Below are 26,716 nucleotides of genomic sequence, written 5' to 3' on the forward strand. Positions count from 1 at the left end.
CGGGGCCGGGCAGGCGCCACGGGTAGGGAGGCTGTGTTCTAGGCGGGGGGGTTGCGAGCAGGCCGCCGGCCCGGGGATGGCGTTTCTCTAGAGGAGCCATGTTACAAAGATCGCTCGGTCCTCGGCGAGTGATTTTTGTTAAATTTGGTTTGCTGGAGGGAATTTCTAAACTTCTCGTTTTAAATGATGTGCTGCTTAGGTCAGAAGTACAAGTAATGACTTAGAAGTCGACCCATCACATTAGCCACATGTTACTGAAAAGCATTTCTTTCAGCAAATGTTTATTAAGCACACGCACAGAGCCCTCGGCAAGACGCAGATAGACCGAGGGAGGCGGAGCCAGGGCCCGCGTTCAGAGGCATGATCAGTGTTAGAAAAGACAGTGCAAATCAAAGCGACAGGGAAGAAGTCACAGTTGACTAAGGAGAGTCATGACGGAGGTTGCTGGGGACTTCAGTCAGCGGTGGGAGAGCGGGGCACCCGAGGTGTGGCAGCAGGAGGGAACCCGGGAGGCGGGAAGGTACAGGAAACTGGAGGCTCCTGGACGGGGGTCAGCAGGTCAAGGTTGGCAGGGCCACTGAGGCACCGACAGGGCTCCTTGCTCCACGTTCAGCCTACGCACATCGTGGGGTGAAGGGTACGTTTTCTTCTCCCCGGTCCAAGGGAGGCTTGGATCGGTGCCGGAGCTTCTCACAGGAGACTCGTTCTAGGGCCCGGGGCGCTGGAGATGCTGTGGCTGCCCTGCGGGCATTCGTGTCTGTCTTGGGGACCGCATCGTCCTCTCCCGGGCTGCAGCAGGTGTCAGCGCCTCATGGGTCACACCTTCACTCCCTCCGGGAGAGGATTCATTCTCTTCTTCTGTTCTAGGAGATGCCAATAGACAAATTAGTGAATACAAATTTAAGCTTTCAAAAGCAGAACAGGATATAACCACGTTGGAACAAAATGTAAGTACCTTCTCAGTATGGTGGCGAGAGATTTAAAGTCCCTTTGCAACATCTAAGTGGCCGACTCCAGGAGTACCTAGGTTTCTTTGGGTTGGGTGTCTCTGCAGTTGGATCTCTGTAGAAGCTCTGTAGTAAAGAAGAAAGCCAGCAGAAGAGACCCCGAAGGGCACTTCAGCCTTCCGTTCGCTATTGAAAACGTAGAAAACCGTAGCTGTAATTCTGTTTTTTCCAGATATTTCAGGGGACTTCAGGAAGTCTCTTAGTTTGAAAATCCCTTATTCTACGTTTCAAGAAGTCTGAAAGCTTTTCCACTTAGTGTGTCTGATCCTGCAGTGTTACTTTGGCACTTAAACAATATGTCCATCGTAAACCTGACGTGGGAAATCGGCCCTCTGTTGACTGTCCAGCTGTAATCCTCTCAGGGGACACTTCCTCATCTATAAATAGCCGCTGGGTTCTGAGAGGCCCTATGACTCACCGTGAGGGGACAACTTGGGATTTGTAATGACGCTGCGTTTCCATGGTGGCTGCAAGCAAAGGGCTCCCGGTGCCCGTCAGCAGTAGCCCGTGTTCTCTTGTTGACAGGTCAGCCGACTCGAGGGCCAGGTGCTGAGGTATAAGACCGCCGCCGAGAATGCGGAGAAAGTGGAAGATGAACTGAAGGCGGAGAAGAGGAAGCTACAGCGAGAGGTACCTGCTTTTGCGCGCTCACGTTCCTAAAACGTAAAGATCCTTCGCGGCGTCAGGAGTTGAATCCTGGGTCCAGTCCTAAGGGAACAGCGGTGGGTCTCTCCCTGTTCCGTGGTGGGTTTTGACCTGCACGGTGACTGCCATTTACTTGTATGTTTCGGTCAGTTCGAGACTAAGGAAGAGGAGAGGTTTCCCTTTTGTTTTAGCACCGGTCTGTTCCTCCACCTGCTGTATGTCTGTCCTTACTGTGATCCACGCTCAGTGTCCCCGTTCAGCGCCGCCAGCGGGTCCCGTCTCGCAGACAGGGGCATTGAAGTGGCACCGGGTTTTGTGTGTGACCGTGTCAAGTGACTGGGCTCTCCCTGTCCGCAGTTACGAACGGCACTGGACAAGATCGAGGAGGTGGAGATGACCAACAGCCACCTGGCCAAGCGGCTGGAAAAGATGAAGGCCAACAGGACAGCACTTCTGGCCCAGCAGTAGGAGGCACCCCTCTGCCCGGGAGCCGCGCCCGGGGTCCCGCCCAGAGGGACTTTCTGTCCACTGACACAAACCCCCTTCTGTACTGTTTGAGTCTTGTCAGTAAAATAGCCACCTTTGTATTTTATAATTTATGAGAGAATGAAACAGGTTTGAATCTTCATGAATGAACGCTTTGGATTTCGTTTGTAATTTGATTCTAGACTAAGAACTGGTCCGTGCTGTTTTTACTTTTTATTTCCATAATTGTAGAATCGAGTTTACTCACCATTTCCCCCAGCGGCCTCTGTGACGGGGCTCTCGTCACGGCGAGAGGACGGCGGTTCTGTGAGCGCCCCGTGAGATACTTGGCTGGAGACCTCGGGAAACACAAGTGCCTTCTCCACGGTGCAATTCAGACTTCAGTCCTCTCCAGCGGTCAAAGACACTTACCCTTCGTATCAGATAGCATTTATATTTTAGTGAAGAAACAGGTTCACACGTGGGGAATGTATGTTTCACTCAAATTTCTATGTTTGGAGGAAGAAGCCTTTTTTTGTAAAATATTTAAATTTATATAAGAAAATGTTAGAAAAAATACAGATACGGGGAGTGTATATAAAACTTGCTTTATTGCATGTGGCCGGGGAAGTCCAAAGCCCGACACTCTTAAGGTCAGAGTAGGGCCCTTTGTCGTCAACATCGCCTGTGCTGTATCTCGTGTAAAGTATCTCATCTGCTGCTGATTTGTGGAATGAAACCTCAGACGAGCCCGGCGGGGGGTGCGGGGGGGGGGGGAGTCGGCCCAAGACCCTATTAAACACACCCTCTTGCTGACCACAGCTGGCTCCTGACACATTCATTTTGTTACGGGAGCCTTTCAACACATCGGGGCAGCCACGTCCCTCTTACGCTGCCCCTCTTCTCCTCCTCCTCACGGAAAATAATCTGGAATGTACAGCTTTTTAAGAACTTCAGTCGTGTCTTTAAACGCATCCAGTTTAAGAGGCTTTTATCGTGGAGCCACTTTGCAGGATCCGTGATTCTCGTCTGCCCTCAGAATCAAGGTGTTTGTGGAGATGGTGGTTGCATGTTCAGAACAAATACCGCGAGAAGTCTAATGAGTCAGTCCAGGGCACGTGAGATAACAAAGTTAGACTTGGAATTACATCCTGAAGCTAACTCGGATGTGAAGAAAATCTCTGCGAATTACCCTCTTCAGAGCAGTTAGTCTTTTGTTTTTAAAATATGGAACCGGTGTCGTGAGTCCGGGGGGATTTCCTACATACTTCCTTCGCAGCCGTAGTAGTGGGACCCGGGGTAGGAGGGGTGGGGGCCCACAGCTGGAGCCAGCACACCGTGAGGTGACCCCTCCTCGCCCCGCCTGGGCCGCTCAGCCTGTGCCCCGCTGGGCTCCCGGAGGGCCGCTGCTGAGATGCCCTGTCAACCTTTTGGAAGTTCTACGTGGTAGGACCTGATCCTGCTTCTTTTGGGATACAACAGATTTGTCTCTTCCAAAGGGAATGGTTCCACTTTTTCTTAAGGGACGGTTCCCTGTTCTTTCCATGGAACGTTCTTTACTGAGTCTTGTCATCTGGATTTTACCTCAAAACTGTAGGCGTTCTTCCCGTGCACACTGCACATTTCTGTGAACCAGGCTAGTATTAAAGGCATCTGACGGTAGTGGCACATACGGCTCGGGTTTGTATTTTTACGTCATCCTTCGGGTCAGAATAATGAGAACTTAAGCTGGTAGTGTTCACATCCCTTAACAAAGGGGGCTGGTTTAAAATGTGCACCAGTTACAGATTCCGTAAGGACTTCTGTCTTCTCTCAAGGTTTTTTCATTACGAATAAACTAATGAGCTTAGGTTACTGAGGGTGCTAACAGATCCTCGATTCACCTTTCTCCATTCTCAGTGTCACCAGAGCCTCTTCTAGTTCAGGACTCTAGTTTTGGGGCTTAACCGACTGAACCACCCTGGTGCCCCCAGGACCTGTTTTAAAAGGCACGTGAACCAACATAATTTGTATCACCCAGTATTAGAAATTTACCAGAATACACAAAGAATCAAACCAGAGCAAGAACTGTAAAATCTTCAGGGCATTTTTAGAATTACGAGATGCCCAGAGGGCTTTCAAACTACTTTCGGATTTTTTTTTAACACAGCCAGGTATATTATAGGTAAAAATGGATCCAGAACCTTTCAAGTGTAATTCTTATTTTAACACTTACTTATTTTTGAGAGACAGAGCACGAGCAGGGGAGGGGCAGAGAGGGAGACACAGAATCGGAAGCAGGCTCCAGGCTCCAAGCTGTCAGTACAGAGCCCAATGCGGGGCTGGAATTCACGAACGGCGAAAATCATGACCTGAGCCAAAGTTGGAGGCTCAACCGACTGAGCCCCTCAAGTATTAATAAGGAATCGGGCGCCTAGGTGGCTCATTCGGTTAAGCGTCCGACTTCGGCTCAGGTCGTGATCTCGTGGTCCGTGAGTTCTAGCCCCGCGTCGGGCTCTGTGCTGACAGCTCAGAGCCTGGAGCCTGCTTCGGATTCTGCGTCTCCCTCTCTCTCTGGCCCTCCCCCGTTCATGCTCTGTCTCTGTCTCAAAAATAAATGTTAAAAAAAAAAAAAAGGAATCATGTTAGGATGTGTCTGACAATTTATTTCTGGTCAGTCCACCAAGGGTGAAAGAATGCTACGGGTCAGAAGGCAGATAGGGAGTCTTCAGCCATAAGACCTACCCTCATCAGGACACAGTGCAGGAACCGCACACCCCCGAGTCCAAGAGTGACGGTGCTTAACATCTCTCGAAGACTTTGTATAGATCGGGCAGGTTGGCAAGCTGTAGGATATTTCCATCTTCCGTGAAACGTTTAGGAGGCAGAAGGTGTGAGCGGAAGGCTTTATAGACGATGTGTTCCACAGTCCACTTCCAGGGGTTTGCTGAGGAGCCAGGCACGTCACTCTGGAAGAGACACGTTAGATGTCACAAACCTCCCGTTCACCCTGCTCACATCCCGGTGCGCATGGTTTCCTGGCTGACGTGTACTGGGCCCGGGAAGTCTTGCTGGTTACAACAGGCTTTCTAGCCAGTGCTGGTGACACATCCTCTTTGGCCAGCCTCTCAGGGAGCCTACAGGCCTGAACGTGAGAGAGGAGCCACGGGGAAGAGACTTGCTCGCATGGAAACTTTGTTTCCATTTGGGAGGAAGTTTACTATAGCGGGCTCTAACATAATGTCTGATCCTGACGATGACGTCTGGATGGCAGCAGTAAGCAGGGCATTCACCCAGGCCCTTGTGTGTCCAGCCGAGCCCATCCGTAAGAAGGGCCAGGGACGCCGCCCCAGTACAGCCCTGCTTTCCCGGCAGAGCGGCAGTCGGATGCAGAAGGCTGCCAGAGCCGGGGAGGCTGACGTGGGACCGGAAGGCGGAGGCGACACACGACGGGCTAACGATGGAGACAGCCTCCCATGTCTCCTCGGGATGGCCTGTGTCCTTCCATTTGACGGCGACATCGTTCCAGACCAGCAGAAGGAAGCAAAACTCACGAATAAAAGCTGACCGCCATGTCTAACCCTCCTGTGCAGTGAAATCCTAGGAACTTGGGGACGGCCAGTTTCATCTCCTAAAGGTGGTGTGAGGGCCCGTGCCCGTCCCGGGTGCTGATGGGCATTATCACCACAGTACCTGCTGGCCTGAGAGGGTCGACTCCTCACATACATACTGCTTCCGGATGGAGTAAAACATAGCACACTCTTTGCTGAGGCTTTCAAAACATTCCTTTTCTTCATCCCAGTTCACCTGGTCCAAAGAGAATTTGACACCTCAACATATGTACTGGCTTTAATAAACACCTTTCATTTCCAAGTGGAGATTGCACACCACTTAAAGCTTTTCAAATGTTACTTCTTAGGTGTTAAATCTACAGCGTAACTGCCAAGTACTGCCCGGGGAGGTGGGGGAAGGGGGCCTTGGGCTGTTCTATCCTCTTCATCATCCTTCTAGACGAAGGTGTGACCCTGTGCCCTCTCCCTCCGGCCCACACACCTGGGGTCGGCTTGGTCACTTGCCTCGGTGGCTAGTCGAAGAATGAAGAGAGGCAGGCCCTCCAAAGGGGGCACGTAGTTGTCGATCAGCAGGGGTAATCCAATCAGGTTCCCTTCCTGCTCGTTTTCAGAAGAGAGGCCAACCAAGACAAGGGGACAAGAAATAACACGGTTACAGTTAATCAAGTTCAGTTTCCCGCTGCTTCCTCCGGGTCCTGTCCTCCTCCCTGCACTCTGGGTGGCCAGGTGCCCGACTGGGCCGCGCCCTGGGGGCAGGAGAGCAAAGCACTTAAAGCGAGCTTTCTGTATTGACATGAGGCAGAACAACTATTTCTTTCTATATGCTCACCAACTAAACAACACTTGGAGATGGAAAGCCCCAAAGGTTAAACGAATAAGATGAAGAAACAAGGAAGGCAAGTGGCCTGGCATAATCTGTGGCCTGCGGGACCGTGGGATTCAGCTCTCCCTCACATGAGTCCTTCACTCTGGGAACAGAAATGGGCATGAAAGAGTAAGAAAACGGTTGTGTAACCCAGAAATGCAAGCTGGGAGTGAAGATGTGAACATATATGCTCCGTGCTGGGGTGGGCAGCCTTTTCATCCTGATCTTGGACCAACTACAGAACTGGACTCTTACGTGAAGAATACACACCTCATCGATCTCCAAGGAGAAATAGTCCGCAAGCATCTCAGCCTTCTTCTTTAGAAACTCAACAATGTACTCAGCAAGTCCTTCTTTGGGGCCATCCTCCTCTGTCCAGCCACTCTCGGGACTGTCTAAGGCGAGCATGGCCAGGTCAAAGAGTGGCGCTGGCTCCTAGAAGGGAGAAGTGTTAACCGTGCGTCCCGGTGGCGCCTGAATTCCCTCCCGTGAGACCGCCACGGGTGTACGTGCCTCGGAGGTGCTGTGGATTTGCTTCCAGACCACGATAAAGGGAGTAAAATGAATTTTTTGGTTTCCCAGTGCATATAAAAGTTCCATTTACACGTCTGTTACACGTGAAACAGCACTGTGTCTTAAAAAACAACATACATACCTTAGCTAAATTTATTGCTAAAAAATGCTAACCATCGTCTGAGTTTCCACTGAGTTATAATCACTGATCAGTTTGTCTTGTGCACAAATAGGAGAATAACAAAAAAGTCTGAAATGCTGTGAGAATCACCAAACTGACAGAGACACAGAGTGAGCACATGCTGCTGGAAAGACGGTGCCACCAGACTTGCTCTGCACAGTTGCCACAGACCTCCCCTTGGTAAAAATGCGATGTCTGTGAAGCGCAGCGAGGTGCAGAACGAAGACGAGGTGTGGCTGTGTGAACAACCACAAAACCATGATCGTGACGACGGGAGAAACCCCAAATCTAGCACTCATTCTCCATCTCCCACAAAGAAAACACCCGGAAATCCACAAGGAAACCTTGCTCCTCCTCACTGATGGCCATTTCAACAGAGAGGTGACAGCCTGCTGAACAGGGCAGGGTGAGGCCCGGTGGAGGCATCTGCCTTCTGTGTAGGTCTAAGAACTCCACTTGCTTTCATAGTTCTACTGCCTCACTGATAACTAAAGCGACGGGGGAGGGTGAATAAGTTGGATGACATTCCAGGTAAATCATCGGATTAGGAAGACTGAAATACATGGTTAAAAATAAGATGCCTAAATTGTCTTTCATTTCTCCCCTTCTGTCATTACCGTGGCCATACATCTTACTTTTTGGCATGTTAGGAACCTACACAACATCGTTAGTAATTTTCATAATGGAGGAGTTGATGAAAGGACCTGACGATTCTAAACGTTTACACACTCAGTAACAGCTTTAAAGTCTACGAAGGACCAAACTAATGGAAATGGAAAGAGAAAAAGACAAGTTCACAATGATAGTCAGAGGTTTCAATACCACCCTTTTTAAAAAATAAACTGGAACAAGTAGACAGAAAATCAGGATCCATAAGATCTGATCATCACTGTCAACCTGCTATGCTTGCCATTCCTAGAACACTCTACTCAACAAGACCAAAATACAAATTCCTTTCAAGTGTGCACGGATCAGCACAGACCAGACTCTGGGCCATAAGACAAGTCTCAGTAATGTAAGAGGATTCCAGTATGTTCTCTGACCAAAATGGAATTAAATTAGAAATCAATAACAGATATCAAGTCACTGGAAAATCTCCAAGTCACTGGAAACAACATACTTCTAAATAACCTGTGGGTCAAAGAAGAAACCAAAAGGGAAATAAAATATTTTGAACAGGATGAAAACGAAAATGACTTGTCAAAAGTTGTGGGAGGCAGCTAAAGCAGCACATAGAGGAAATTTATTGGCACTTGAACACCTACATTAGAAAAGAAGAAAGATGTCAAATCAGTGACCTCAGCTTCCACCTTGGGAAATTTGAAACAGAAGAGCAAATTAAGCCCAAAATAAGTAGAAAGGAAATAATAAGGATCAGAGTACATACCGGTGAAATAGAAAACTGGGAAACAATAGAGAAAACTCAATGAAACCAAAAGTCAGTTCTTTGAGATCAATACTATTGATAAACATCTAGCCACACTGATTAGGTTAAAACGAGAGAACATACATTCCTAGTATTAGGAATGAGAGAGGATCTACACATTAAAAGAATTACAAAAGGGGCGCCTGGGTGGCTCGGTCGGGTAAACGTCCGACGTCAGCTCAGGTCATGATCTCGCGGCCTGTGAGTTCAAGCCCCGCGTTGGGCTCTGTGCTGACAGCTCAGAGCTTGGATCCCACTTCGGATTCTGTGTCTCCCTCTCTCTCTGTTCCTCCCCCACTCATACTCTGTCTCGCTGTCTCTCTCTCAAAAATAAATGAAGAATAAAAAAAAATTTTTTTTTAAAGAATTAGAAAAAATACTATGAAAAACTTCATACCACTAAGTTTGAAAACTTCAATGGACAAATTCCTTAAAAGAAACAAAAACCAAAGCTCAGTCAAGAAGCAAAAGACAATCTGAATAGTTATCTATGAAAGAAATTGAATTTGTAGCTAAAAACCTTCCCATGAGGAAATCTCTAGGCACAGGTGGTCTCACTGAATTTTACTAGACATTTAAGGAATAAACACCAATTCTACACAGAAGGGATGCCCCCCCCCCATTCATTCTATGAAACCAGTATTATGCTGATACCAAAACCAGACAAAGACTACAACAAAAATAAAAACCAGTATCATTCATGAATATATATGTAACAATTGTAAACAAAATTCTAGAAAATCTATTTCATAAACCATACAGAGAAAAGACAGATACCATATGTTTTCACTCTTATGTGGATCCTGAGAAACTTAACGGAAACCCATGGGGGAGGGGGAGGAAAAAAAAAAGAGGTTAGAGTGGGAGAGAGCCAAAGCATAAGAGACTTAAAAACTGAGAACAAACTGAGGGTTGATGGGGGGTGGGAGGGCAGGGTGGGTGGGTGATGGGTACTGAAGAGGGCATTTTTTGGGGATGAGCACTGGGTGTTGTATGGAAACCAATTTGACAATAAGTTTCATAAAAAAAATTAAAAATAAAATAAATCTATTTCAATAACATATAAAAAGAATAATACATCATGTACAGGCAGCGTTCATTCCAGGATTTCAAGGTTGGTTTTTAACATGAAAACCAATGTAATTCATTATGTTAACAAATTAAAAAAGAACACCATGCAATCATCTTAACAGGTGCAGAAAAAACATTTGAAAAAACTCAATATCCATTCCTGAATAAAAACTCTAAGCAAGCAAGAACAGAAGGGAACTTCCTCAACCTCACAAGGGACATCTCATCTCTACGTACAGCAGAAAGCATACTTGATTCTGAAAGCTGAATGTGTCTGCCCCTAAGATCAGGAACAAGAGAAGGATTTCCATGCTCACCACTTGTATTCAACATTGTACTAAGGGTCTAGCCAGTGCAGTCAGGGAAGAAAAAGAGAAGCCATCCAGACTGGACAGGAAAAATAAAAGTGCCTTTATTCATACAGAGGCCATGTAGTAACTGATGGAATCTGTAAGAAAGCTACTAGGACTCCTAAGTGAGTTTGTCAAGATTGCAAAGTACAAGACCAACACACGAAAACACCTGTGTTTCTATGTACTAGCAACAAACAATTGGAAGATTTTTAACATGCCATCTATAATTGTGTTGAAGCGTGTGAGATGCTAAGGGATAAATCTAACAAAAGACTTTCTCCCCAAACTGATCTGTAAATTAAAGATACACCCAAGAAAAATCCCAGAAGGCTTTTTTTGTAGAGTTTGTCACCCCTAAAAAGAAGACATAAACCTACATAAATAGTAGTATTTTAATTCTAAATTAAAATTAAGCAATGAAAAAGTCTTGCAAGAAATGACCTGATATTGTCAGCTGGGGCTGGTTGCACTTGGGTCATGGGCCTTAGAGGATGTTTATTTCTATTTTTATCTCTTTACAAGTTTTCTTAAGTAGATATGTATTAACTTATATAACAACAAACACGTGTTTAAGCTTGGCTACCAAATGATTGTTCTGCTTTGTATAAAACTGTTGTAACTAAAGACACTTCCATCTACAAATCATACAACATAGACACTGTCCTAAGCATAGTTAGAAAAATCTAACATCCTGCAAATCAGATATTAGGGTAGAGCTATTATTTTCAGAAATGACCAGCTGTTGGAACTTTCAGAAGTGAGAAGCAGGAAATAAACTTACCGACAGCCTCAGAACACCAAAATTGGCAAAATCATAAATGAGTATCTGGTAGAACAGTTCTTCACTGAAAATAAAAATGAAGTGACTTTAAGGAAAGGCTGAATCCATGCTTGAGAGCCAAGCAGCCAGAACAAAGGGGAGAAATAACCCCTGAAACACGGATGGGTCAAAGGGACGCTTCCGCCTTGCTGCGGAGCCTTCTCGGCGGTCCACGGAGACCTCCTCCCCCTCCACAGCGCCGGGCCCACTGCGTGCTCCAGCCGCGGCTTTGGCTCTCTGGCCTCCACATGCAGCTTAGAGCACTAAGACTAAGTCACCCATGCTCTGTCCCCACCCCCTGGTGCCGCAAGAGGCGCTTGAATGCCCTGTAGGTGAAATTTAAGGGATTTTTGTTTGCTTACCTTTTCCCCACTTACAAAGAATCCTATAAACCACTTTTTTTTTTTTTTTTTTTTTTTTAACAATTCACCATTAAAAATGGTGTGGAGTGAATAGGGAGGGTAGGAGACTTGCTAAATAATCACCAGTGGACACAAGGCAGAATTAGACCACCCTGGTGTATGGTGTAGGATGATGCGCTGGCTGGCAACATTCCAGAAGCAGCGGAAAAGTACACAATACACTGAACCCCTTACACAACACAGCACTGAAATAAATGGCACTTTATAGTTCTTAAGCAATCCGAACCACACAGGGCTGTTTAAAGACTTCTTTTCATTATCAGTCAAAGTAGACAAAGCATCCAGTACACTCGCATTCTAGTGGGGAAACCGAGGCACCCAGTAAGTACCTGACTTGTCCCAGGTCAGAGTTAATAAGGTGGAAAAGGAAGGAGCTGAACCCAGACACTGCACGCTGAACCTGGTTCTCAATCGGGGAAACCATTCACATTCATTACTAGCTGAAATTCTAGGACTGGCCTGGATTTCTGTCTGTGAAGTGAAAGACCCTGACCACAACCGTGATTTGGATGGAGCCTTGGAAATGCACTCACACATGCTGGAAAAGCAGGAAGAAGGGCAGGCGAATTCCTAGCACATTAGTAAGAGACCGCTCACCGGACAAGCCAAAGGATCCTCAAAGCAAAGACCATGGACCTTGGACAGAGCCGCACCAAAAGGGCGTAGGAGGAGTGAGTTCTTAGCCAAAGGGATGTACGAGCCAACAGTCGGCTGCACGAGGGCAGTTTCTAGGTGAGGGAGATCAAATTGGTCTTCACCTGTGTGCCGCCCCCAAGCAACGTCCAGTGGCCGCCCCGCTCACAGGCTCCAGAGGCTGAGGCAACCGCGGGGCTCAGCGGGCAGGGGCCCCACGGGGACAAGCGAGGTCTCGTACATGTAGGGCGGCAGCACCCTCCCCTCTGTGCCGCCTACTCGAGGAGATACTTAATACAGCTTCTAGACTCACTAGGAGCTCACCCACCAAGCTCTGTGGAAACAGTCAACAGAAATGTTGCCGGCTACGTGCAGAGCAAATGGCACTGCTGTGATCACCTTTCTGTGCTCGTCAGCCCCACAGGCGGGTGTGGTGGCGAGGGTAAGCCTTGGCTGTGCTCGCGGAGGAGGAAAGGGGGCCTCAGGTCTTCTTTCTCTTGCGTCCCACAGTACCCCGCTGCACACAGCAGATGCTAGAATTCACCAGCACCAAGCCCTAAACACCTGGTTCACCGGGGCCAACATTTACCGAGCTCCAAGAAGCTTCCAAACATTAGGCTTCTCCTGTCATTTCCTATCCTCACAAAACCCTGCAAGTTAAGTAGTGATTTCCAAATTTGCAGATGGGAAATCTGAGACACAGTTTAGGAAAGTACCTTGTCCCGGTCACATAAATGGTAAATGGCTGAGCCTGGATTTGAAACCATTATCCGCCTGGACCTTTCCAAACACCTCATGCCTTTTGTGCCTGTGCCTGCAAGACCTTCCTTGTAGCGGCCCTGCTTTCCTCACACACTCACTCATTTACCTAAGTTTGGTGGTGTTGAGAAGGTATAGCTTGGTCTGATGCTGTGCCAAGGCCCACTGAGGATTCACGCAGCCCACGAAGGAGTGGTTGTGCAACATCTCTCGGAGAGCTGGAAGACAAAAAGCAGGTTACGTAATGACATCTGACCCTCTGCAGCCCAACACACCAAGCACCAGGACTAGAGACGATGACGCAACAAAAAGCTGCCCAAGGACGAAGGAATACTTGAAGATCACAACCTAAGGCAAAGCAAGGAGCCAGAGAAGTACTGTGAGGCGTGAAGCCAGGTTCACCCAAAGGCACCAGAGGAAGCTCAGGAATCACGAATGCTAGACTTTGCAGGCTCTGACGGGGAGAAAAAGAAAAATAAAAATCTAGGACTGGTTTGAAATGGGGAGGCTCACAGGAGACCTCTTCCCTGGCACGTGAAGCTGCACCTTCCAGCCAAAGAGAAGAAATACTGTGTCCCGTGCCCTCCAAGGGCAGTGGGCAAAACTCTACCCACCTCAAGTCTGGGTGTTGGGAGCAAAGAAAAACATTACAGCCCTGAGAATCTATAACCCCGATGAGCGCGTCGCCTAAAACCTTGTATGGAGATTATAGCTTGACGTGATTCGGGGCTGACTGTTCCTCCAGGTCCCTGATAGAATCAAATGCAAACTCTCTGTTTCAATCCAGGCTTCAAATAATCCCCCACAGATAAAATACCAGGAACTAGCAGTCAAAAAATTACAAAACACACAAAGAATGCACCAAGAATTAGAATCCAGAAGAAACCGCATGACCTCTGCAAAGGCTCAGAGACTGGAAATACCAGCAGAAAAGAGAAAATATGTATGTTCAGTATACTTAAGAGGGATTAAAATAATGAATAAGTAGCAGGAGACTATCAGAAATGATCAAGATTTCCAAAAGAACTCAAATTTCTAAAAATGAAAAATATAATAATTGAAATTAAAAATCAAGACGGACTTCACAACAGATTAGACAAAGCTGGCAAGGTAATTAACTGGAATGTAGGTCTAAATAAACTATCCAGAATGCAGCACAGAGAGACAAAGAGAATGCAGCACAGAGAGACAAAGAGATGAAAACTATGGGGAACAGCTTATGTAACATGGAGGATAATATGTAACTCGAGTTCCGGAAGGGGCAGAGGGCACGGGGAGAGATGATATTTGCTGACTTTGAAGACAAAGATATCAGAGACTATCTCAGAAGTGACATAAGACACCGAGCCTCAGCTCCAGGAGGCCCAACAAAACCCACATTTGGTGCACAGAGATACTGCAGTACACTAAAGAAGAGACCTTAAGGGGCATGTGGGTGGCTCAGTCGGTTAAATGTCTGACTCTTGATCTTGGCTCAGGTCATGATCTCATGGTTCCTGAGTTCAAACCCCAAGTCAGGCTCTGTGCTGCCAGTGTGGAATTGCTTGGGATTCTCCCTCCCCCTCTCTCTCTGCCCCTCCCCTGCTTGTGCCCTCTCTCTCTCAAAATAAAACATTAAAGAAAAAAAAAAAAAGAGTGCTTAAAAGCACTCAGAGACAAAAGAGAGACTACCCACAAAGTAATAAAATATAACACCGATAGCTGGATTTGCAGCAACAGTGGAAGCTGAAAAATGATAAAACACCTTCAATGCATTAAGAAAAGGTAATTTCTTTGCCAACTGGCAATTTCAATTGCCAATCTGGAATTTTAAAACCAGCAAAAACACTTTTCAAAATGCGGATGAAGTGGACCAAAAAAAAAAACTCAGTTTGCCACCCAAGACCTCACCAAAGGATGTGCTTCAGGTAGACCATGAAAGATCTCAGGGAAAGAATTATGAGCAAATAATATTTGCTAATTCCAAACAAGCAGTAACATATTATGGAACAATATGATATCCACATGAAAACCATGAATCTAACACTGTCCACCAAAGACAAATTCCAGGAGGACTAGGGATTTACACAAAGCATTTTAGGAGGCAATGTAAGAATGTATCTTTAATTATCCCAGAGTTGGCAAGGATCTTCTAAATAAGATTTAAAAAGCCAGTCTGTAAAGAACGATTCATAAAATCTGCCTATGTTAAATCTAAGAATTTCTGTTCATGAAACAAGTGTTTGTTTAAGAAAAGATGGATGAGTCCTAAACTGGGAGAAGATGTTTTCATGTAATGGATTACCATCTGGAATATATGAAGAACTCCTCAAATCAGTTCGAAAAGGCCAAAACCCAACAGAAAAATGGGCAAAAAACTTGAACAGGCACTTAAGGGGAAACATACTTTAATGTATTAGTACTCACAGAGATGCAATTAAAACTACCATTAGCTACCATTTCACAAACACTAAACTGGTAAAAAGTCTGACAGGATCAAATGCTGGAGAGAAAGCAGAACAAATCCAACTTCTGTACATCGTTGGTGGGACCAACAATGTGTACATTTATCCGACCCTTCTGAAAAACAATTTATCATCTTATGACCCAGGAGTAGCTCTCCTACATATATATCCATAGCAAGCTTCCAAACCTGCGTGCCAAGCTCTTGAATCTCCTGTGTCCAAGAGTGGGGTGGAGTATGAGGAAGCAGGGATGAGGCCATGTGAGTCTCTAAACGTCCCTCGACAGCAGAGTGAATGAACAAACGTGCAGTAATAGTCACTAAGTGGAAACTATTACATAAAAAAAGTAAACCAGAGCTATATGTAATAAAATGGACAAATCCTAGGAACATATGCATAGATACATACATATATATGTAGCAAAAAAACCACAGTATGATTCCATTTATGTAAAATTAAAAAAAAAATTTTTTTTTTAACGTTTATTTATTTTGGGGACAGAGAGAGACAGAGCATGAACGGGGGAGGGGCAGATAGAGAGGGAGACACAGAATCGGAAACAGGCTCCAGGCTCTGAGCCATCAGCACAGAGCCCGATGCGGGGCTCGAACTCACGGATCACGAGATCGTGACCAGAGCTGAAGTCGGATGTTTAACCGACTGCGCCACCCAGGCGCCCCCATTTATGTAAAATTTAAAACTTGCAGGCTAAACAAATTTTTAGGGCTACAAATAGGGGTGGTAAAAATAGATTATAAAGAAAAGAAATAACAATCACAAAATTTAGGAAAGTGGTTACCTTTAAGGGAAAGGGAAGGGGGTGGATTAGGAAGAAGCACCTAAGAGATTCAAAGGTGATCAGCAATGCTCTCTCTTCAGCAGACGTTCACATGTTTTCCTCTATAGGTCCTATGTAAATATTTTATAAATTTGATTTTGTATTTACCAGTGTGTGTGTGTGTGTGTGTGTGTGTGTGTGTGTGCGCGCGCGCGTGCGCGTTTTAAATGGAAGAACAAAAAATACCGCCACCAAGAGGGGAATGGGGGAAAGCGGTCTGGAAACCACAGAAAAGGGTCTGGGGACAGCAGTAAGCCTGTATATCATGTTTTCACTACACAGCACTTTTCTGTTTAAGCTTGGGCACCACAAGTGAATTCTCATATTGTTACATAAGTTCTGTAATACTCTCTGTCCCCTCAACCCCCAGTAAGAAGAGGCTTTTTTTCCCCTTCATTCTACAATGAAGCGTTCCCCTCTGTTACCACTGGAAACTCAATGTCTCTACGGGATGTTCTGCGTAGGCGGGAAATGATTATTTTAAAAGCTGGAGAACATCAAATAATCTTGAATAATGAGGCACTGGAGGAAAGAAAAGCAGTGTAATCCACCAAAAAAAGGGTCAGAGATTTTTCCACACAGATTTCTCATGGAACCCTCTGGCGCATCCCGGCTACTGAGGCGCGGCCCTGCACCCTGGGCGGGGAAGGCAGGAGGGGTCTGCGGGCGTCTGGCGTGGGGCCCCCACAGGTGCTCCTTCATGCAGATGGGACTCTTCTTCCCTGGGCTTCCTGAGGCTGCTCGGCCCTCTTCACCACCTCTCAGCTGCACCTCGAGCACCTCGATTCCACGCTTCCTCTAAATATCTCCACAGCCTTATTAGTCCGCGGGCATTTCCCTGCCATTCTGCCGGCAGCAAAACGGGACACGATCCCTCTGCGCTTCAAGGCCAAACCACACATCTGAGTGCTCGATGGAGGCTCTGGGTCTCAGTGTGTTTTTCCGAGAAGGAGCAAGTAAAGCCAAACCCGATGGAAGCACGAGCAGTCCTCTACTTCTGAGCGGCCATCTGCAGAGCAGAAGCTCGGCGCCCTGCAGGCCCGCCTTCCAGAAGCCAACGGGTGCCCAGCCTGTGGCTGCTGTCGGAGATGGCCCGGAAGCTCTCCCAGGCTGGTCTCTCCCTGGGCTCGGCTGACGTGGCCTTCTATCTGTGACAGAGTACCTTTTGCCTTACCTTAGGGGGTAGCCGGTTACTTACTAAACACTCCCCACAACACCCTGGTGTCCTGTAGGGCCGGGGTCAAGGCCCATTCACCTCACTTTCTGCCTCAGGGCTTGGCATCGAGCATCTGTGCGGAGAAGATACTTGACAAATGTCTGCCAAGCTGATTTCCTGTACCGAAAGAAACTATCATCTGGGGACAGGCCATGTAAAAGTATGAACATTTAGACCCAGGACTGTTCGCCAAAGATCAAGAAAGTGAAACTGTGGATAAAAAGTGAAGCACATTTTTACATTCAAATGACAGCAAAAGACATTACGACATTCCTTATCCTCATAAATTAACAGATCAAAATTACGGGACTAGCAGTAGGTTTAGTCATTACTAATCTGAGATGAGCCTAATTCCATGCAGCATCCAGTTAACTGGAAACTGGGCCAAAATTTAACCTCATTTCTTGACTGAAAGTGTGCCCACCAGGAGTGGGGAAATCCAGAAGACTCAAGGGAGTTGTCTGAGTGTTCAACTCTGACATCCTTCACGATAAAGATTCACCTCCCGGGCTACTCCCCTCAATCCTGAGTCCACCCACCAGGCACTCTGTGGACACCAACAGGGAGGCGGGGAGTGCGAGAGACGCGATCCCTGCACAGACAACACGATCGATCGCGTATTGCAGATTATTCGTAGATCGAATAATCACACGAATAAGCACAGCTAAGGATGTCGCTACAAGGAGGGTATCCCGTACTCCTTTCCTGGGTTAGGGGCACAGCCAGCCTCTGCGGGGGAGCGGTCAGGCTGTTGGTCTGCTGAGGCCGGTGGCCCACCTCACCAAATCTGAGCTTCAGGGAAATCCCGGTACAGCATTCACCTCAAAGACCAGCAGCTTCCCGCACCTGGGGCTGCCACGCCAGCGGGCAGGACCCAAGGCAGAGGTCCTTCCCCTTGGACGCGGGCTGGCGCTGACGAGGCCCACACATGGTATCCTAGGTGTTCATCACTAGGGCCCAGGAAGGCTGTTGCAGAGCATGAAAACGATGCCCCAAAAAGGTGAACAAATTCCGAGGGGCTCCAGCAGCGTGCTTCCGGCTCCCTCCACTCCCAGACCACGGACACTACTCCTCCTGTAAGCCCCTCCCCGGCGCATCTGAAAAACCAGCCTCAGATGCGGGATGGGATCACAAGGTGCACCTGCCCACACAGGCAGGTGATTGTTTAGCATCTGAATCCCGGGCCGGCCACCTCGTGCGCAGGCCGTGCCAGTCACGACCCGCCCTCACCAAGGCGTGTCCCTGGGCCTGTTTCTGACTGCCGCGATGTTCCAACTCATCTGTCCTCTCCATCTCCCATTCCACGTCCCCATCTTCAAAACACCTAACAGCAGCTGCTCTCACAGGGCGATTCTAGTTCAATGACATAATGCGTACAAAGACACAATTTGGGAACATCTAGATTTATCAACTGAGCCTCAGCGACGGACGCTACACCTGATCCAACGTGATGCAGGTTAGCTTGACGCTGCACCAAAAATAGTTTGCAACCAGTCAGAAGTTTCTCGAAACCTGAACTTTAAGTAGCTTGCTTTGCACGAGGGAGACAAACCCTCAAGAAGACTCAGTCAATTCCAAGTCTGAGGGAGGCTGTCAATGAAACTACTGTGAGCAAGCCTGCTAAGTAAATCAAGTTAACAGCCCACCGCTCTTACGTTATTTTAAACGGTTGTGAAAGTCCCCAGCTTGAAAGCCAATAAACAGAAGAGCAACCAGAACAAATCTTCACGGAAACAAAAGCCAGAAGCCAACTGGCAACTACTCCTGCAACTGGCAGGACCTCAGTCACAGGAGGCGTTTACTCTTGCCACGTGTGGGGACACCTGTGTCTTTGCCCACGTGCGGACGAAGGGCCAGAGTGCAAGGAAAAGAGAGAACACGGCGAGGCAAATGGAGGCCTTCCTGAATTTGTTCACACAGGGGATGACTGAGACAGAGAAAAATGGAAGGGGCCGCTGAGTCATGGCAGCCGCTTTAGAAGGTTGAGGATTAGTGTGGAAAGTGCTAAATTCACCTCGGCCACTCAGGACGTTATGAGTTAATCCAGGTTGTCCTATTTTAAGACACAGCGTTGAAATGTGACTGCTCTAACCAAGAAATGAGTTGCACGTGAAAAATGGAAAAGCCATGGCTGAACCGTGTGGCCTGCAGTGCGGACCTGCCGTCTGGAGCCCGGAGCCAGGTCGTCTACACTTGAAGCACGACTGACTCATTAGGTGGTGACAGCTCTCTGGGGGCCGCTGTTACACTCCTCAATCCCTCCCTGGTCAGTTCACGCCCAGGAGGGCGCTAGCCCCCTTTAATTCCTAAACCACATTAGTTAGTTTTGAAGTAACAGGGACCAAAATGGAGCTTCTATACTGAAGGATTATGAAAAGCTATTTCTGAGGAAGATGATGTTGACTTATGTCTTTATCTTCAGGATATAAAAGTATCTACTGACTCTTTACTGTGTAACAAGTCTTTTACTTACATTTTATCTCTAATCAACACAATCATCTTCAAGGGTAAAACCGATCTCATTTTACAGATGAGGAAAACCTGAGGCACAGCAAGGTTAAGTCACAACTTTAAGGTCACACAACAGAAGCGGTAGGGCCAGGATATCCACTCAGAGCCCTGCAAAGCCTGTGTGCTTCGGCAAGAGCACGTCCCAGCGAGGCTTAAGATTAAAGAATCTTGCTTTAATAGGGCTAAGAAACAAACTGAAGATAGTTTCAATGACTGCCTTACTCTGACTGCTGGGTTTAATGAGAATACCGATGATTATAATTAAAACCAAAGACTACTTTTCCCTTCCCTACCAGTTGAAAATCATCTGTAAGCTGCTGCTGCAGGTTAATAAAGGGAGGTCTGCTTGGCACACTGCGGTGGCCACCCTGACATAAATACTTCCTGCACTTCCAAAACCTTCACGTTCTGGCCCTCTGAGACCCCGACAGACCTTGGCACTTACGTACTCTCATGTCCCCGCTCATTAATTTCTTCCTGGAGGCTCAGGACACTGGTGAGGTTGATGATCCTTCTCCGGGGAGTACAAGCTGCTGTCATTTCCTTCCGGGAATCATCTTCCACCATTTCCACATCAGAGCTTTCCCGGGGCCTCTTTCTGTGATGACGATAAGGAACCCAGAGATTACCATTCTTAAAAATTGTGTTTTTAAGTCAGCCAAATTTTGTGTATGCATTTGGAAGAGGGGACAGCTTCTTGTGCTGGCTATGCACGTCTGGGGCGGGGTCCTTGTGAGGGTGGCAGGCCAGCAAGATGGGTCTGTTTTCTAGCATACTGTGTGTCGGCTGACCCTGCGGCCCCAGCAGCCGGCCCTGCACATAGCAGGACTCTGGAGTCACTCGCCCTGTGGGCCGTGGGGCCTTGAGCATGTGCGCTGACCTTGCCAAGTTTTGCTCGTTCAGTCCTCTATCAGACACGTAGAGTGCCAGCTCTGGGCAGCCACGCACAAGGCAGACAAGGTGACTGCCCTCACCACACTTACTTTCCAGCTGGGGAGTCAGAAAGACACAGAAAAAAAGCTCATTTTAAGTAGCAACAAATACTAAGAAGAAAACTAAAAAGGTAACACACTGATGGGGCAGTGAGAGGGCCTCTGGCAAGAGGTGACCCAGAAGTCCTGAGTGCCAAGACGGCAGAGTCTTCCTAGGCCCAGAGCACGGCGAGAGCAAAGGGCGGAAGCTCAGGCAGTTCAGGTCAGCCACAGAGAGGAGTGGCCAAGCACCCCGTGGGACAGGGAAAGCGGAGGCTGACGGGGAGGCAGGGTGGATGCACCCAAGTGCAAGGGGAAACGCTGGTTTTCAGCTAAGGAGTGACAGTTTCATTCCTGGTTTCAAAAGTTTCTTTTGACTGCTGTGCGGTAAAGAGCTGGTGGTGTTACCTTCCCCGGTGACAAACGGAAACATAATCCTGCCCTGCAGGGCTGCTAAGAGTGTGCATACAGTATCCACCACACGGCATCTTCTCCATAAGTGGCGGCACCCTTATTATTCTCTGGAAACAGCCCTCCAGGTGGTCTTGCCAGACCGACTTGACAACGGACAAACTGGAGTCCAGTAACGCGTCCAAATCCCAAAGGCCAATTTAGCGTCGGGGTCCCAGTGGCCGGCCACGGTGTGGATGGGCAGCCCTGGGCAAGCACCTGGATGCCCAGGTGTGGCACCCAAGCCCACAGGTAAGAAATGTCCGCCTGGGGTCCCAGCGCCGCACCTCTGGAGAGCGTACCGGGTGCATGCTGGGAACGCAGCTAAATGTCAGCTGTTGTTACCGTCCACCCTTCTCCTGCTCTCACCGCCAGCCTGTGGGCTTAATACGAACTGGGAAAATGCATTTTTACTGAGAGGAGTGGAATGAAGGAGAACCCTCTGGATGTTTTAGGGCTGTCTCCAGTCACCTCTGCTATTGGGGCTGTATCAAAATCCAGTACTAAAAATAAAGGATGAATCTTCTGATTTGTTTTTTCTGATGTGTGTTTAACTCACGCTTGGAACAATGGACATTTAAGATATTTCGCAGACTACTGGGTGGGGGACTCTCAAGCCATGGTCAAAGGCAGGGCACTGTCCCACTGGAGTCAGAGGCTGAGTCAGACAGAGAGAAGCTGCAAGCGGTTCGTGAAGTCGAGCCAGAAAGCAGTTTTAAGGGAGAACAGCAGAGGCAAGCCGCTCCTCCCCCCGAGTCCATACCTGGGGTTACCTGGGCTGGAAGGGGGCCCTCTCTTCTCCGACGCTTGCGAAGTCCCCTCTGTTGCATCCCCCTCCAAGCCCTGATTTGTGGCAGCCACTGCAGCAGGCTCCGGGAGTTCGAGCATTTCCTCATCCTGCTGCCTGGCCCTGCTGCTGGAAGCCTCAGGCCCATCTTCTGGGACCACGGCCTGAGGCTGACCGGACAGAGCCTTGCTCACAGGCTGCATAAACGCATCGAGCTTCTGTTCCCGCGAATCTGTGCGGACCATCTGGTGAGCATAGACCTTGTCGCTGCTTCCAGAAGTGGATGAGGGGGTCACACCCATTGTGGACTTAACCACCTCCCCAGAGGGGCCAGCAAGACCTGGGAGTAAAGTCTGGGTCAAAAAAGAAGGTAGCGGATTAAAAACACTTTTTTTAAGTAAATAAGATTCCTAGCCACCAAGATCTTTCAAGCTCAGTGGTATTTATGTAATAGGAGATTCCCTTTACGTTTGATGCTGAACTCTTACTGTATTCTATCTTATATGTTTCAATAAAGTAGGATCTATCAGAAAAAAAATATTAAAAAGAGGACAACGGGAAGATTTAGAACATGAACTAAGTCCAGGTTCCAGGGGCACCTGGCTGGCTCAGTTGGTAGAACAAGCCACTCTTGATCTTGGGGTTGTGAGTTCAAGCCTCAAAGTGTAGAGATTACTTTTAAAAATTCTTTAAATAAAAATAAAAAGACGTTCTGGTCCCAAAGTGAAGCAGTACTGGAGAAAGAAGCCAGAACCAGGTAAGTCGTTACAGAAGTAGTTATAATATAGGAGTTCTAACCAGAACTTGAAATTCAACAGATACTCCAGTAAAAAATTCAAAAGTTCAACAAAATCCTTATAATTTTAAAATTGGTTTCAAATGAGAAATATTAGTGTAAAGTTCTCCTATTTTTGTCTTTTTTTCCCCTGCCATAAGAGGATTTTTTTATTGTGGTAAAATTGTGGTAAAATAAACACAAAATTTACCACTTAACCATGTTCAAGCGTGTAGCTCTGTGGCATTGAGTAGATCACATCACTGTGCAACCATCACCACCATCCATCTCTAGAACTTGTTCATCCACCCAAACTGAAACTTTGTCCCCATTCTCCCCTACTCACCAGCTCCTGGCAACCACTATCCTATTTTTAAATATACATATTTCCTAGCTCTGTCCACTGGCAAGGACTAAAGTCAATGACCACCCAGCAGCAGTAAGGACCCCTGGACCCCAGATTATAGTCTCTAAATACCATCCCCACTAAAATAAACCAGATTTCCTTGGAGAAATGGCCAATTCCAGAGCTCGGGCTGGGAAAGTACGCAGTGAGCCTACAACATATTCTCTTGCCAGAAACAAGGAAACTATCAAAGACTAATGGAATTGGGTCATAAGGACAAGAGCATCAGCTTGAAGGGGATTTCGTTGGTCTAAGATGGGATAATTTGAGCATCCAAAATAAAAACGACTCTATGTAATTAAACTATATAGCTTTGTTAGCAGTTATGATAAAATACTAAGAGAAAAAGAAAAAACGGGTAGGAAGAGGGAGAGAGAGAGAGACAGTGAGGACAAAGTCATTAAACATCACTGCAGATCTCTAGGACACCAACTCATTCCTCTGCACATTGATAATTAAAGAGACGGAATTCAGCATTTACCCTTACTTTCTAGTATGAACTGTATTTCAGGATAACCAAAAAGCTCTAACAAATGAGGGAAAGTTATTGTATACAGAAGAATTACAGTTCAGTAATGTAGAAAAAATGATAAAATGAGAAAATCAATCTTGCAATCCTAGTGAAATAACAGAATCAGGTAATGGTCATCAATGAATGGTGAAACCATTAAGCTAAATATTCATGGAGAACTTAACAACGAAGGAAACAGGCTGTCACCAGCTGAACCCACTGATGAGTCCCATCACCAAAATGCATAACAAGTCAGTATGCGCCTCCTGCTGGGATGTGACCAAAAGTACAAGGCAAACACAAACTGCTTTTTAAAGCTGAGTGTAATTATGCTAGTTTATAGGAATTCCAAGTTTACAGGAAATGTGGAGAATTAGAACAAGTTAAATGACACTAAGAAGCAATCAGCCAAACAAAAATGTGCATTATTCCACAGGAAGCCTTTAGAATAAGCTAATAGGAACAACAAAAGATTGTACAGGGATTTTCTACTTTCAAAGAGATGTAAAAGAAATTTAAAGACAGATCAACTAAATACAATGGAACTTAAACGGATACAGATTTGAACAAAGCTACTTTATAAAAGGATCTTTTTTGGACAATTGGGATATCTGAATATGGACTGGATATTAAATGACATTATCATTGTTATGTATAAAAGAACACTGTGATTATATAAGGAAAAAATATTTAAAATTTTTTTAAATGCATAACGAAGTACTAGGGAAAAAAGTAAATGCCTGGAATGTGCTTTAAGGTACTCTTTCCCCTGGGGCGCCTGGGTGGCTCAGTCGGTTAAAGCAGCCGACTTAGGCTCAGATCATGGTCTTGCGGTTTGTGAGTTCAAACCCCACGTCAGGCTCTGTGCTGACAGCTCAGACCTGGAGCCTGCTTTGGATTCTGTGTCTCCCTCTCTCTCTGCCCCTCCCTTGCTCGTGCCTGTCTCTCTCTCTCTCAAAAGTAAATAAACATTAAAAAAAATACATTTAACAAAATATTCTTTTCCCCACCCCCAAGCCAGAGAGGGAGAGGGAAAACAAATATGGCAAAATGTTGGTTGTTGAAGTTGGGTGACAGGTTCGTGGATAATTTGTGTATTATCCACTTCCATGTATACTTAGAAATATTCAACGAATTAGATAACAAAAAGTCAAATAAAGTAGCAACTCTGCTCAAAAAAACAAAAAAACCCCCAAAAAACCTTTCTTCATGGACAATATAAAACCTTTGCAACACACACAGGAAAATGAAGTAAATGCAGCTGACCCTTGAACAGAGCAGATTTGAACGCCACGGGTCCACTTACATGCAGGTTTTTTACAGTATAAGTGTATTTTCTCTTCCTTATGATTTTCTTAAAAACCTGAGTTTCTTTTTTCTAGCTTACTTTATCGTAACAATACAGTATGTAACACATACATAAAATACGTGTTAAATGACTGTTTACGTTATCCGTAAGGTTCCAGTCATCACTAGGCTACTAGTAGTTAAAGGCTTTGGGGAGTCAAATCTTATACACAGATTTGTAACTGCACAGGGGGTCGGCACCCCAACCCCCGCTCTGAGTTTCAACTGCATTTGCTTCATTTGCTCGTGTAATATCCATAGGAGTGGAAATTAACATAAATACTTCGCAGACAGTAATTTTAAAGTCCAGAAAAGTGAAATGCTTTGATGGAGTCGGAACAAGCCCAAGAGCCCCTGGGGTTTGTGATTTCCATACCAAATGGTTTCATTGCAAACCAGGGCTTGTGCTGTAGGCCCTGGGCAGTCTTGTGCAAGGCACAGATGCCAAGCAGGAGAGAAAGGATTCTGATTCCCCTCTAGGAGGAGGACAGCTCTGAGTTGGGACCCCACCACACACAGCAATGCTCCGAGGCTTGTGCCACCGCACCAGCAGAGGCAGGCCGTCTGATCCAGAAATCACTTTCCTTCTGAAGACACACTGGTCAGAAATCTACTTACTGGAAAATACAACGTAAGCCCACTAAATGAATCTGACTCCTGCAAAATAAGCCAGGAGGAAGAGTTCTTTTCCCAGTGCGGTCACAGACACAGCCCGGGACCTCTGGCAGATCCCTTCCTTGGATCTCAGCTGGGACAGAGCGAGGGGTGGCCCCTCTGGCCCGGCCAGCATGCTCCTCATCTTCGTGTCCTGCTTTCAGCCCGTCCCCCTGCTCCCCCCCGCCCCAAGCCAAGCCCTGTCCGGGTCCCGGCAGTTCGAGATCTTCAACCCTCTGTGAGTGGAGCGACCTCCTCTGCCCAGACCCTCCTCTGCTTCTCCCAGACAGCTGCGGGTCTCCATCGTGCTCCCCCGCAATCCCTGCCCCACTACGACCACAGGATTCTTCATAAAATGGCACATCAGACCTCAGCATAAGCTCCTTAACATGCCAACAGAAATGTCTACGTGGGGGGATCTCTGCAGCCTCCTCTCCCCTCGGCCAGCTCCCCAACGGGCCCACGCTTGGGCTCCACCCTGGCTGCACGTGACAGCACCTGGGAAAGCTGTCAAACTACTGATGTGCCACCTTGAGACTGAACTCTTAGTCTGGAGAAGACCCAGGCAAGGGTGTTTTCTAAGTTTCCCAGGTGATTCTACTGGCAGCAGGGTAAACACTGGACCCTGGAACTTCTATAACCTCAAACACGCATCTTCCTGCCCTCCCGCCCGGCGCCCCCCCCCCCCCCAGCCTTTTCTTCACTGTTTCTTCAGCCAAAAAGAACTCTTTTCATTCCTCCTCCCCTTTGCCCATCTCATTCCTACTCAGCCTTCGGATCCCAGCCTTCGCATCCCTCCCTTCCCTTCCCTGACCGCCCAAGTCCGGGCAGGAGTCCCTCTTTCCCTCTCTCGTGAGATGTACTCTCTAGCAGGCTGGGGCGCCTCTGTGGAGGCAGGAACTGGCTATGGAGCATCCCCTGGCACCCAACGGAGTCCTGCCCACGGCAGGGTCCTCAGTGCACAGTTGCCAGGGAGCAGCCACAGATATAAACCAAGTAACAGTGATGGTTCGCACGTACCACACACTGCTGAGGGCCTCACCCGTGCACGCCAGGTGCACCAACCCTCACGGCGTGCGCGTTGCTCTCGCCACC

General features: G+C 47.2%; 2 protein-coding genes across 31 annotated transcripts in view; one reads left to right on the top strand and one right to left on the bottom strand.

Annotated features, from left to right (window-relative positions):
- LRRFIP2 (LRR binding FLII interacting protein 2) overlaps positions 1–2,284 on the top strand; it is a 104,438-nt gene extending 102,154 nt beyond the window's left edge. For all 24 annotated transcript variants that reach the window (XM_045037897.1, XM_023260762.2, XM_023260766.2 and 21 more), the window contains 3 exons: positions 868–947; positions 1,533–1,637; positions 2,010–2,284. In XM_045037897.1, the coding sequence (XP_044893832.1) occupies positions 868–947; positions 1,533–1,637; positions 2,010–2,120 (296 nt within the window). In that variant the 3' untranslated portion in view covers positions 2,121–2,284. The remainder of the gene's footprint in view (positions 1–867; positions 948–1,532; positions 1,638–2,009) is intronic.
- The window catches only part of MLH1 (mutL homolog 1), a 48,356-nt gene continuing 21,904 nt past the window's right edge, over positions 265–26,716 (bottom strand). For 2 of the 7 annotated variants that reach the window (XM_019810954.2, XM_023260761.2), the window contains 8 exons: positions 21,905–22,281; positions 20,170–20,318; positions 12,821–12,929; positions 10,859–10,922; positions 6,804–6,968; positions 6,173–6,265; positions 5,790–5,903; positions 4,742–5,065 (listed from right to left, as the gene is read on the bottom strand). In XM_019810954.2, coding sequence (XP_019666513.2) covers positions 4,898–5,065; positions 5,790–5,903; positions 6,173–6,265; positions 6,804–6,968; positions 10,859–10,922; positions 12,821–12,929; positions 20,170–20,318; positions 21,905–22,281 — 1,239 coding nt within the window. In that variant the 3' untranslated portion in view covers positions 4,742–4,897. Of the gene's footprint in view, positions 864–955; positions 4,094–4,741; positions 5,066–5,789; positions 5,904–6,172; positions 6,266–6,803; positions 6,969–10,858; positions 10,923–12,820; positions 12,930–20,169; positions 20,319–21,904; positions 22,282–26,716 lie in introns of those variants that run through there. The other 5 variants (XR_002145089.2, XR_006585677.1, XR_006585676.1 and 2 more) reach the window with 5 other exon arrangements.

The sequence above is a fragment of the Felis catus genome, chromosome C2 (assembly GCF_018350175.1).
Source record: "Felis catus isolate Fca126 chromosome C2, F.catus_Fca126_mat1.0, whole genome shotgun sequence".
Taxonomy (NCBI): Eukaryota; Metazoa; Chordata; class Mammalia; order Carnivora; family Felidae; genus Felis; species Felis catus.